Below are 13,842 nucleotides of genomic sequence, written 5' to 3' on the forward strand. Positions count from 1 at the left end.
AATTATCCCTAGCTTGGCCAGTCGTGGTAGCTGACACCTGTAATCCCAGCACTTTGGGAGGCAGAGACAGGCAGATCACCTGAAGTCAGGAGTTCAAGACCATCCTGGCCGACATGGTGAAACCGCATCTCTATTAAAAATACAAAAATTAGCCAGACATGGTGGCAGGTGCCTGTAATCCCAGCTACTCAGGAGGCTGAGGCAGGAAAATCGCTGGAACCTGGGAGGTGGAGGTTGCAGTGAGCTGAGATTGCACCACTACACTCCAGCCTGGGCTACAGAGCGAGACTCCGTCTAAAAAAAAAAGAAAGAAATTATCTCTAGCTTACACTACACGAGCTAATACAATGAGTGAGACTCCGTTTAAAAAAAAAAAAAAAAAGAAAGAAATTATCTCTAGCTTACACTACACTAGCTAATACAATGTAAATGCTAAATAGTTGTTATACTACATTGTTTAGCGAATAATGACAAGAAAAAAATCTGTACATGTTCAGTACAGGAGCAGTTTTTTCCCTGAATATTTATGATCTGCAGCTGGTTGAATCCATGGATGACGAACCCATGAATATGGGTTGAATATGGAGGACTAGCTGTACAACTTTCAAACTGCTTCTTGATTCTGATCCTGATATGGCTAATAAAGCTTCTATCAGATCAGCCCTCCACAAATAAAAAGTACTAACTCTAAACAAAACAACAATTACCTAAAGACACCACAAAGTCAGATTCTAGAGGGGAAGTCAACAGTTGGGAGAAAGGAATGGCATGAGTTGAGTTTCCCATTTTTGTGGCTCATAATCTGAGAGCAGTAAAGGCTGAACTCCCACAGAAAACTCAGTCTTTTTGGCCTGAAGAACTAGAGAACAGTTTGGGGTAACAATAGCTGCCAGAAAACAAGGGAGAGAAACAAGAGCACTAGAGAGTTAGAGTCCCAACTTCTATATATAAACACTGCCCAAATCTCTGGCAGATTCCATAACAACACACACAAGGCAGACTCCAAGCGGCCTAGTTAAGGATAAAAGAAACCGAGTGAGATTTAAGATGCCACCCAAGAGACAGACTTTGTAGCTTGAGAATAACCAAATTAACTGCCTATTAGAATAAAACAAGTCAATACTCTTTGGAGAAATATAACAGAATCCACAGTCTTCATAAAATAACATTCATAAATGTCCAGGATACAATCCAGAACTCTCAATATACCAAAAAACAAATCAAGTCAAACTAAAAAACCAAAACCAAAACCAAACAACAAAAACCAGGAATATTGTGTTTAATTCTCAAAAAGAACAATCCTGAGATGACCCAGATGTTGCTGTATTAGCAAAGAATTAAAAACAACCATTATAACTATGCTCAATGACATGATGGAAAATGTTCTCAAAATGAAAAATGATAGGAAATCTCAGCAAAGAAAAAATGAAAGAAGCAAAAGGAAATTGTAGAACTGAAAAATATAATACGTAAAATTTAAAAATTCACCAAATGGACGTTAACTGTAGAATGGAGATGAGAAAGGAAAGAGTGAGTGAATATGAAAATGCATCAAATGATCCAATGTTAAAAAGGCAGAAAAAATAGTTGAAAAAAACAATGAATCTGTGGGTCTACATCAAAATGTGTAAGATATGTATAACTGGAGTCCTATATGGAGAGCAAAGAATGGGGAAACAAAATCTGAAGAAATAATGGCTAAAAATGTTAAAAATATGGCAAAAGACAAAAAAATTTCAGATTAAAGAACCTCAGAAAACTCCAAGCAAAATGAAAACAGAAAATCACATATAGATTCATTATGGTCCAATATCTGAAAACCAAAAATATAAAAAATTTTGAAAACAGAGAAAAACAAATGAAAAACATAAAGAAACTATGACATAATAAAAGTGTGTTGTTTAAACACCACTAAATTTGTAGTGATTCTGGCTGTGTGTGATGGCTCATGCTTGTAATCCCACTGCTTTGGGAGGCTGAATGGGGAGGATCGCTTGAGCCCAGAAGTTTGAGACCAGCCTGGACAACATGGCCAGAAATCAAGAAACAGTAACAGACAACAAGAGAAAAACCAGCTAAGTCAAAAACTGGTTCTTTGAGCCAATAAAATCATTAACCCTCTGGTAGGTTGGTAAATGCATCCCCAAAATATATCTATGTCCTAGTCCCTGGAACCTGTGAATGTTACCTTATATGGCAAAAGCAGGCAGAGGGTCTTTAGAGATGTGATTTTTTCCTAGAAAAAAAAAAATTCTAGTAACACTTGATCTTCAATCCCACATGGCAACTGGCCACAAAGAAAAAAATCACCTAAGCTGAGCAGGTGTTTTGCAGTTTTCCACAGGTCCCACCATTTCCTGTTATCTTTCACCCAGCCTGTTTTACTCACTGGCATTACTTATCTGGTCTGTGTAAGCATTTGTGTCTGTCATCCCTGAACTAAATAAATGAATACATGCTTATTGCTCAAATAATGCAAAAGGTAAAAGCCACAAAAGAGTATCTTCCCTACCACATAAACTTTTGTCTCACAAAATAAAAAACATTTTACATATAAAAAATGCTTCTCAACAGAGAATGCACCTGTGAATTTGCCAGGATTCATTAAGGGGGCCCTCGTTCTTTATATAGACCAGTGCTGTCCAACAGAAATTTCTGTGATGCTGGCAATGTTCTGTATTTGCAATGTCCAATATGATAGTCACTAGTCATATGTGGCTATTGAGCACATAAAATGTGGCTAGTGTAACTGAGCAACTGGATTTTAAAGTTTTTTTTTTTTTTTGAGATGGAGTCTCACTCTGTCACCCAGGCTGGTGTGCAGTGCAGCAATCTTGGCTCTCCGCAACCTCTGCCTCCCAGGTTCAAGCGATTCTCCTGCCTCAGCTTCCTGAGTAGCTGGGATTACAGGCACACACCACCACACCCAGCTAGTTTTTCTGTATTTTTAGTAGAGACAGGGTTTTACCATGTTGGCCAGGCTGGTCTCAAACTCCTGACCTCAAGTGATCCACCCGCCTCGGCCTCCCAAAGTGCTGGGATTATAGGTGTGAACCACTGCGCTCAGCCAAATTTAAAGTTCTTTGTTAAGAATATCATTCCTACTCTTCCTCTCCTACTTCTCTGAACTTCCCTTCTCAATCTTCTTCACTGCTTTCATCTCTTCAGCCAGCTCCTGAAATACTGGTATTTCCCAGAATTCTATTATTTTCTCCATCCCTGAATGATTTTACCCTAAACCACAGATTTAGCTATAACCTAGATAATCACTACTAATCTGTCATCTCTAGCTCTGGACTTATAATTACAAATGTCTATTTCTTCAAATACCTATGCCTATTAGCCACAGACATGTCTAAAAATAAACTCTTCCTCTTTATAAACCTGATTTTCTTACAGTCCTTATTTCATAATTGTATTACTGGCCACTCAATTTTTCAAGCTACAAACCTGGGTTATCACTCTTGACTCTAACCTCCTGCCCTTTCCCAAGAAATGTCCATTCTTATACCTAGGATTTGCTTTAACATACTCTAGAAGAGAGGGGAAAGTGCGTGGGAAAGGGAGAAAACAAGACTGACAAAATATTGACATCAGATGAAGCTGCGTGATGGGTACATGAAGGTCACTGTACTAGTCTATCTACATTTGTCTAGACTCTGTCTCCAAAATAATAATAATAATAATAAAGAAATGAAGATAAAAATAATAGTTTATGGGCAGCATTTTAAAAGGATATTTATTTTTTAAAGTCAGGATTCAAATGTTGGCAACAGTACTTACACACTATTTACATGACCAAAGACTTTGGTTTGGGCTAAAATTTTGGAAACTTACAAAACTCTAAAACTGAGTAAACTATTCTTGAATGTCCAAGATTATGCAAGAAAATAATAAGTCATAGTTCATTTTCCTTTTTTTTTTTCTTTTTTTGAGATGGAGTCTCACTTTGTTGCCCAGGCTAGAGTGCAGCGGTGCGATCTCAGCTCACTACAACCTCCACCTCCCAGGCTCAAGCAATTCTCCTGTCTCAGCCTCCCTAGTAGCTGGGTCTACAGGGGCACGCCACCACACCCAGCTAATTTTTGTATTTAGTAATTTAGTACAGATAGGGTTTCACCATGTGGGCCAGGCTGGTCTTGAACACCTGAACTTAGGTTATCCACCTGCCTCGGCCTCCCAAAGTGCTGGGATTACAGGTGTGAGCCACTGCGTCCGGCCCCATTTTCCAGTTTTTAAATGGGAAAAATTATAATGCATTAAACTCGAGTCCAAGCCCCCAATTTTCTAAATCTTAAATACACAGTAAAATACCTAAGTATTAGATTGAACCACACGAAACTGCCACTTTTACAGGTTAAAAATTAGTCAAAGACCAGCAGTTTCATGGTTCAACCCAACAACAAACCATTAGGTTAGGAAGTAAATTGCTTCCTTGCTCAAACAAAATGGTATCAACAGTTATTTTGTATGTAGAAATGTCATTTCCATAGTAATATCTTATTTGCTTTGTTTCCTTCCCTACCATTTTCCCCAACACTTCCTCAATTTCTCTGGGATTCATTTGTATACTAGAAAAATACAGTGGCTAAACATAAAAGGCACGGTGGCAAAATGTTCAGGACAGGCACACGATGCAAGACAATGGCTCACACTGTACACAGCTCAGGCTGTGAGAACGACAGCAGAGATGTATATTCCCTTTATGTCACTCATCAGGCGTTGCAAAGCATTTACAGGTGATTCTGAGGTCCTACCAATTATTAGAAATGTAACTCAAGACTTTTTCCACCCATAATTTTGTTTAGAATGCTGTAGAGTTTCGGGATGTAAATATGATTTTCTCCCATATAAACGTGGGCTTGAAAAATAAAAATGAATTGAGAGATACATATTCTATGAGTTATTAAAAAACAGGCCTCACGGTGGCTCACTCCTGTAATCCCAGCACTTTGGGAGGCCGAGGCAGGCGGATCACGAGGTCAGGAGACTGAGACCATCCTGGCTAACACGGTGAAACCCCGTCTCTATTAAAAATATAAAAAATTAGCTGGGCTCGGAGGCAGGCGCCTACAGTCCCAGCTACTCAGGAGGCTGAGGCAGCAGAAAGGCGTGAACCCGGGAGGCGGAGTTTGCAGTGAGCAGAGATTGCAACACTGCACTCCAGCCTGGGTGACAGAGCGAGACTCAATCCCCCCCAAAAAAATAAAAATAAAAATAAAATAAGGGATGTTCTACTGGGGCAAAGAAAGTATATTCATATTCAATTTCAATGCTGTGTGGCAAAAAAAAAAAAAAAAAAAAAAAACTGTTAAGATTTTTTTGAAGCTGCTTATTTGCTTTTCCCTAAACTTGTAGGCTACATAATTGAGATGTGTGGTTCACTATAAAGTGCCTCCTAACCTTTTACTCTTTAGAACAGTGATTCCTCAAGGGGGTGGGGTCATTAGAAATCTTGGCACTGGGGGAGGGGGAAAGAGAGGGGGAATATGAAGTTTGAAAATACAGCAGTATTTGATCCCATCACTTTTTTTGTGTAGTTATATATGTATTTATGTATATATGCACATGTATGTATGTATGTGTATGCATGCACACACATGCATTGAATTTCAAATCAGATTCAAGGAGGGCATGAGAAGCCTGGGTTGAGAAATACTGCTTTGAAATAAGAATATTTTTTAAATTGCAAAAGAGGCAAATGGTAAGTACTTCTCAGTCATTTGTGAAATTTCTGACTCCATTTACATCAGCCATTTGTTTCTTCTTGACAGTAACCCCTACAGAAAATACTAACTGAAGGCGGGGCATGGTGGCTCACGCTTGTAATCCCAGAACTTTGGGAGGCCGAGGTGGGCAGATCATGAGGTCAGGAGTTCAAGACCAACCTGGCCAACATAGTGAAACCCTGTTTCTACAAAAAATACAAAAATTAGCCGGGCATGGTGGCAGGCGCCTGCAATCCCAGCTACTCAGGAGGCTGAGGCAGGAGAATCACTTGAACCCGGAAGGCGGAGGTTGCAGTGAGCTGAGATCACGCCATTGTACTCTAGCCTGGGCGACCGAGCGAGACTGTCTCAAAAACAAACAAACAAACAAACAAACACCCAGAAAACATTGAGTGCTTACTATATATACCGGGCAATGTTTTAAATGCTTTACATTTATTAACTAATTAAATCCTTAAAGCCCTATAAGGTAGGTGGTTATTATATTTTACAGATAAAAAGTTCTTAGAGTTGGTATGCAGGAAGGACTTGAACTCAGGAATTCTGGCTTCAATACACAATGACACTTCTACATTTTATTTTCAGTATGTCTCCACCAGTCCATTTCTTTCTAGTTCCCTATCAGCACGCTCCCTTCTTTGTAGCAACCAGGCAGTGCTCACATACACCTGTCAAGCAAATCCAAATGACTACTCCTCTTCTCCTTTGCCAGACCTATCCAGCAAAGGATCAGCAAACAGAAGAGAAGGGCCTACTGAACCAGGCTGAATTTGCCCAACTAGGGCCTCAGTGCCATTCCCCCTACAATGCACCTCCTCCCTCTAGTAACTTGGGCAATTCCTGAAAATAGATTACAAAGCTAGGTGTTCTACAATTTTTAACACATGAATACATGCACACACATACAACCTGCATATGTACATTAAGAGAAATATTTCAGGCCGAGCGCAATGGCTCATGCCTGTAATCCCAGCACTTTGGGAGGCCAAGGTGGGTGGATCACCTGAAGTCAGGAGTTCAAGACCAGCCAGACCAACATGGTGAAACCCCATCTCTATTAAAACTGCAAAATTAGCCAGCAGTGGTGGCACATGTCTGTAATCCCAGCTACTTGGGAGGCTGAGGCAGGAGAATCGCTTGAACCTGGGAGGTGGAAGTTTCAGTGAGCTGAGATCATGGCCATTGCACTCCAGCCTGGGCAACAAGAGCGCAACTCTGTCTCAAAGGGAAAAAAAAAAAAAAAAAGAAAAAGTCTTTCTCTCCACTCCCTGGGAGCAAACACTGCCAATAATATGTTATTAATAATTATAAATTATGTTTATAATTATGATTGGCATTACAACTTTTTTTTTTTTTTTAGATGGAGTCTAGCTCTGTCACCCAGTCTGGAGGTGCAGTGGCACGGTCTTGGCTCACTGCAACCTCCGCCTCCTAAGTTCAAGCGATTCTTGTGCCTCAGCTTCCTGAGGAGGTAGGACTACAGGCACACCAACACGAGCAGCTAATTTTTTGTACTTTTAGTAGAGACAGAGTTTCACCATGTTGGTCAGGCTGGTCTTCAACTCCTGACCTCAGGTAATCTGCCCACCTCGCCCTACCAAAGTGCTGGGATTACAGGTGTGAGGCACTGCACCTGGCCAAGCATTATAACTTTAAATGTATACCTCTAGTTTTTGATATATCAACTTTAGACGACATTTATCTTTTGAGTCCCAAGTACGGAAGATAAAGAGCATAGTTACCTTCCATTAATCTCCCCTCATCATCATCCCATTTTAAAAATATTATTTTCCTACTGTCAATGTTAACAACTTGCATCCTATAATCCTTCGATGCTTTGTCTTTGGAGGATTCTAAAGTTTACAAACAGACAGTATTTAGAATATTATGATTATGTATATATTTTACTGGAGAACTAAGCACGGAAGGACCCATAAAAAGGGAAATATTCCTTACAGAGCCACTAATCTAATAGACCAAAAAAAAAAGGGGGGCCAAAGAATCAAACAAGCATCTAATAACATTCACTGAGCATTTACTATGTGGCAGGCACACGTTAAGCACTCTACATACACTGCCTTATTTAATTCTCAAAACCACCATTTAAGGAAGAATTATTATGAGCCCAACTTTGGAAAGAGAAACTAAGGCTAAGGTTACACACCTGGCAAGTGCCCAGATCAGGTAGTATGGAGCAGGGCAGAGATTTGAACCCAGGTATGACTCCAGGGCCTGAACTCTTCACTATACTGCTTGCTCATACTACTCTTTCACTTTCATTTTCCTAACAATGTCTAATTAATGCCCTGAATAGCAGAGGGAGTGTGTTATTCACAGAGATTGAAATCATTCTGTCTAGGCTGGTGCTAGGCCCGGTGCTCACGCCTGTAATCCCAGCACTTTGGAAGGCCGAGGTGGGTGGATCACCTGAGGTTGGGAGTTCGAGATCAACATGGAGAAACCTCGTCTCTACTAAGAATACAAAATTAGCCAGGCGTGGTGGCGCATGCCTGTAATCCCAGTACTTGGGAGGATGAGGCAGAATTGCTTGAACCCGGGAGGCGGAGATTGCGGGGAGCCGAGATCGCGCCATTGCACTCCAGCCTAGGCAACAAGAGTGAAGCTCTGTCTCAAAAAAATAAAAATAAATAAAAAATCATTCTGTCTAGATAATGAACTTGTTTTCAGATAGATGTTCTCTTCCAAATCTTTTAAAACTATCACAATGACACTGTGTTCAGCCTTTCCACTCACCAAATCTGGGAAGCATTAACGATTATGCTTTATGGCTGGATTTCACAATACAGTATATAGAAACAAAGTAAAGGTCTCAGAGTGACTTTTCCTGTTCACATATTAAAAATCACGAATAGAACACTGAAAGCAGTAGTCTAATATACGAAAATTATTTAAAACTCAGGAATTTAATACAATAAATGAAAATTCTTTGAGGATACAGTTATCTCTTTGTTCTATCTTTAATCATGTTTTTCAATTGGGGATAAATTAAAAGGGCTATTGAATTATCCAACAAGATGATGTTTCTTGCTACATTATATATACTACGCAGTAATACACTGAGCAGTTTCATTCCAAGTTATCTTTAACTCTATTTCTAAAATTTACAGGTGAAGAGAACCTCATTTACAGACCAACTCTCTCCTTATGATTCCAAGCACAGATGATTATATTACTGTGCAAGACACGGAGCCACTAAACTCATTCAAAAATAAAACTATCACGGACCAGATGTAAATCAAGCCCTCCTGACACTAAATTCTCTATGGTAAGAGGTCAAGGGTCTGGCTTATAATCATAACCTAAACCTTGACACCGTTTCAGCGCAATACATTACTATTCCGAGTAACTGATAGTTTCTTTCCACTACAGGTGTTCTTCAGTAAACTAGTACACAGTACCTCATCTACAACTCAGAATCGGCATTTAAATTACAGGAGCATTCAAACAGCTGTGGGTAAAAAGGGGATGCCAATTTCAAGAGCAGCTCTAGAACTGAGTCACTCATTCTATCAGATTCCCAAAGATGTCTTGAACTCTGTAGATATTTGTAAACTGGCACTTTTAATTTTTTTTATCCGTTTGTTTAACGTATCTGTCACTCTAAGCTGTGGGCTTCAGTATAGAAGAGGGTATAACATTCATATTTGTATCTCCTAGGACTAGCAGTGTCTGGTATATAGCAGGCTTCGAGTGCCTGTGTGGAATTAACCACAGAAGTCCATGCTGCAAACAAAGGAAAACGGAGAGGAAGCATTTTAGTTGAGACGTTAAGGAATCAATCACCCTTTAGAAACAGACCTTGTGCCTGGCCAGGACAGAATACAATAATTGAAGGGGCCTCAGGAAGCCGGAGTCAGGCATTACAGCCCTATCTTCCTTAACTCTCCATTGGGTCTACGCAGTGTGGCCGCTCGCCCTGCAGAGACAGGCCTTCAGGCCCCCGATCCCTGCGTCCAGACGGGGGTGCAAACACCACAGAGCTCAATCCAGCCTCAGCCGTTCTCCCTTCCCAGCTCCAGCCCAGCTTCGGCCCCAGACTAAACCCGGGCCGCGTCTGCTCGCTCCAGGCCGTACCATGACAGGGCAATTCAGGTGGCCCACAGGCGAACCTGGTTCACTCACCTACTTGGTAGAGCCGACCCTCGGGTGAAAAAATGGTAATGTGGCGGTCAAAACCGGCGCTGGAACCACGGGACATGTTCGTAGAAGCACTACTTCAAACACAATCCCTGGGCCCCGTAGCTCCCGCACCAGGCACACAAGCACCTCCCGGAAGTTGCAGCGACTGCTTCCGGGGTACCAGCCGCGTTTCTTCCGCTCTTGCATGCCGAACTCACGGCTCTGGAGCCAGTTCGAGCACTGAGCTCTGAGGCCCCGCCCCCTAAGGGGGTGGTGGAGTGAGGGCGGGAGGACTTCGAAGGTATGCGCCTGCGCCAAGCAGGCCTCTTGAGTGGATAGACGTGAAACTTGGGTCGTGGCGGTTTCAGGCTTTCATCTGGAGAATGAATTGACTATAGCAAGGACGAAATGGCTTCCTGGGGACCCAGAATAGCGATTTGCCCATCAGTGTGACCTAAATAGAACGTGTAATTAACAAGTCTCTTACATGCATCCTGTGTCTGGTCAGACTGCTGGCTTGCCTTCTTCCTAACCTCTTTTATCCTCCACTTTCATTCCTATTACGGGGGAAACAGGTTGCAGCTGCAGCTGCAGCCGTTAAATTTAGGCACTGAAGGAAGCGGGTTCAAGCAGCCGTTGGAAAGAACATTATTTTCTGACAGCCAGGCAAGATCTTCCTTTGGCCAGCAGCCCCGACAATTTTTAGTCTTTTTTTTTTTTTTTTTTTTTTTTTTTTTTTTTTTGAGACAGAGTTTCGCCCTTGTTGCTCAGGCTGGAGTGCAATGGCGCGATCTCGGCTGACTGCAACCTCCCCCTCCTGAGTTCAAGCGATTCTCCTGCCTCATCCTCCCGAATAGCTGGGATTATAGGCGTGTGCCACCAGGCCCGGCTAATTTTGTATTTTTAGTAGAGGCGGGGTTTCGCCATGTTGGTCAGGCAGCTCTCGAACTCCTGAGCCCAAGTGATCCACCTTCCTCGGCCTCCCAAAGTGCTGGGATTACAGGCGTGAGCCACAGTGCCCAGCCAATTTTTAGTTTTGAAAGCGGAGGCCGGGCGCGGTGGCTCACGCCTGTAATCCCAGCACTTTGGGAGACCAAGGCGGGCGGATCACGAGGCCAGGAGATCGAGACCATCCTGGCTAACACGGTGAAACCCCGTCTCTACTAAAAAATACAAAAAAATTTAGCCAGGCGTGGTGGCGGGCGCCTGTAGTCCCAGCTACTTGGGAGGCTGAGGCAGGAGAACGGGGTGAACCGGGGAGGCGGAGCTTGCAGTGAGCCGAGATCACGCCACTGCACTCTAGCCTGGGTGACAGAGCGAGACTCCGTCTCAAAAAAAAAAAAAAAGAAAGCCTAACTCCAGCCTGGCCAACATAGGAAGGCCCCGTCTCTACAAAAAATAAAATTAGCTGGGCGTGGTGGCGCGCGCCAGTAGTCCCAGCTACTCGGGGGGCTAAGGTGGGAGGATGGCTTGAGCCCAGGAGATCCAGGTTGCAGTGAGCTATGATCACGCCACTGCACTCCAGCCTGGGCGACAGAGGAAGATCTATCTACAAAAAAAAAAAAAAAAAAAAAAAAAGAAATGTGGAACTGAGGTTGAAATACGAGTAATGGGGAATGAGGTTAAGCACCCTTGATTAATAATGAACTAGAGCTGAGGGGATGGGGCTTAGAGCAGCTAGTGTTGCATGGATTAATGAGAGTAATTCCAAGCTGGCGAGGTAGCTCCGGGAGAACAGCAGGTGGCTTTTCAAATCGCAAATTTGTGCCTATTTTGACTTTCCCCAAGGCACACTCCCATTTAATGAATACAAAATGCAAAACATAATGTTAGGATAGTTGTTTTTCTCCCCAGATAAAGATGGTTTGTGTACAAGGAAGGCAAGATACACTAATGTTTGCGGCACTGTAATGCCTGCTGTAATACTGAAGTAGGGATTCTTACTCCTTTAATGTATTTCCTAAACTAACTTTCTATTTTAAAGAAAAAATGTTCTAAGACCTTCATAAGGGAATTCCAATTTCTCAAGTGTTTTTTAAAAATTAATTTCTATTTTGTTAATCTAAAAAATCCCAAACTGAAACATGGTTAAGAAAACGGTAAATGCATACAGCATCTCTGGCACAAAGGGTACTTTCCAGCACTGGCTAGTTCCCAAGTGGACTGATAAAAGTTTTCCCTTGCTTCTGGTTCAGGTCCCTACTCTCAGGACCAACTCCTCTTGACCTTTTGAAGACTTTTGTCTTCTCAGACTCTGAAAGAGCCTGGTATACTGTAATTCCTACTGTTTGCCTGCATAGTCAGAGTTCTCGGTAAGGCTGCTAGGAGGATGAACTTAGTCTCACAGCCTCAGCAGCTGGCTCTATACTGATGTCTCCTGAATTTAGGTCTCTAGCTGGACCCTTCTCTGGAACTGGATCTTCTCTAATTGCCAATGGGATATTTTTCACATTGAGACATATGGCACCTCAAAACCCCACGTTTAAAAGAGAACTCCTTATCTCATCTATTCCCTCTCAAGCCAATTCCTGCCCCTTGTACCACATTTTCCAAGTCTTCAGAGCCAAAAGTTTGCAGCAGTCTTAATTTCTTAATACTTCTCCCCCTCTGCCTTCATTTGTTCCTGCTCTGCTATTCTGCCTTTCTTTTTTTTTTTTGAAATGGGGTATTGCTCTGTCACCCAGACTGGAGTGCAGTGGCATGATCACTGCAGCCTTGAACTCCTGCGCTCAAGTGATCCTCTGGCCTCAGCCTCCCAAGGAGCTGGGACTGCAGCTGCACACCAACAGTCCTGGCTAGTTTAAAAAAAATTTTTTTTTAGAGACTAGGTTTCACTGTATTGCCCAGGCCAGCCTCAAACTCCTGGCCTCAAGGGATCCTTTGGCCTTAGCCTCCTGAGTATCTTTTTTCTTTCTGTTATATAATTCATAAATTTAGGCTGGGCGTGGTGCAACACCTGTAATCCCAGCACTTTGGGAGGCTGAGGTGGGTGGATCATTTGAGGTCAGGAGTTAAAGACCACCCTGGCAGAGATGGTGAAACCTCATCTCTATTAAAATACAAAAAAAAAAAAAGCCATGCAGTAATGGTGTGCACCTGTAATCCCAGCTACTCGGGAGAGGTTGAGGCAGGAGAATCGCTTGAGCCTGGGAGGTGGGGGTTGCAGTGAGCTGAGATCATGCCACTGCACTCCAGTCTGGGCAATAGAGTGAGACCTTGTCTCAAAAAAAAAAAAAATCATAAATTTGTTCACTGTTTATTGTCCCTCATGCCCACCCACAATTTAACCTCCATGATGGCAAGGATTTTTGTTTTGTTCACTGATACAGCTCAACTTGAACAATAACCAGCATATATTAAGTGCTCAATAAATATTAGTTGAATGAATGAATCCCTAATGGTGTGGGAGTTAGTTCATCCTTTTTTATTTAAACCTGAATTTAAATTCATTTGTGACAGTTACTAGTTGGTATCAAACTCCTAGGCTCAAGCCAGGAGTGTCCAATCTTTTGGCTTCCCTGGCCACATTGGAAGAAGAATTGTCTTGAGCCACACATAAACTACACTAACACTAATGATAAGTGATGGGCTAAAAAAAAATTGCAAAAAAATCTCATAATGTTTTAAGAATGTTTACAAATTTGTGTTGGGCCACACTGAAAGCCATCCTGGGCCACATGCAGCCTGCAGGTCATGGGTTGGACAAGCTTGGCTTAAGCAATCCTCCTGCCTTGCCCTCCCAAAGTGCTGAGATTACAGGTGTGAGCCAGCATGCCTGGCCTGTGATGGGATATTTCAAATCACACATATTACGCACCCTGCAGTCTATGAGAATTATTTCACACATTCAAACAAATATTCATCCCCTCTTGTGGTATTTAAGCTGGGCATAGGATTTTGGATGGTGTATATATTTTAATACTCTAAAGGATATTTCCTGGAAGGAATCAACTTCATTTTCAACACAAACATA

General features: G+C 42.1%; 1 protein-coding gene across 3 annotated transcripts in view; it reads right to left on the reverse strand.

Annotated features, from left to right (window-relative positions):
- PSMA6 (proteasome 20S subunit alpha 6) overlaps positions 1 to 13,842 on the reverse strand; it is a 36,121-nt gene that overhangs the window by 12,234 nt on the left and 10,045 nt on the right. Inside the window, exon 1 of one of the 3 annotated variants that reach the window (XM_004055088.5) lies at positions 9,873 to 10,128. The exons of 1 other annotated variant lie outside the window; for it this stretch is intronic. In XM_004055088.5, the coding sequence (XP_004055136.2) occupies positions 9,873 to 9,948 (76 nt within the window). In that variant the 5' untranslated portion in view covers positions 9,949 to 10,128. Of the gene's footprint in view, positions 1 to 9,872; positions 10,129 to 13,842 lie in introns of those variants that run through there. One more of the 3 variants, XM_055361307.2, reaches the window with a different exon arrangement.

This window comes from Gorilla gorilla, chromosome 15, assembly GCF_029281585.2.
Source record: "Gorilla gorilla gorilla isolate KB3781 chromosome 15, NHGRI_mGorGor1-v2.1_pri, whole genome shotgun sequence".
Classification (NCBI taxonomy): domain Eukaryota; kingdom Metazoa; phylum Chordata; class Mammalia; order Primates; family Hominidae; genus Gorilla; species Gorilla gorilla.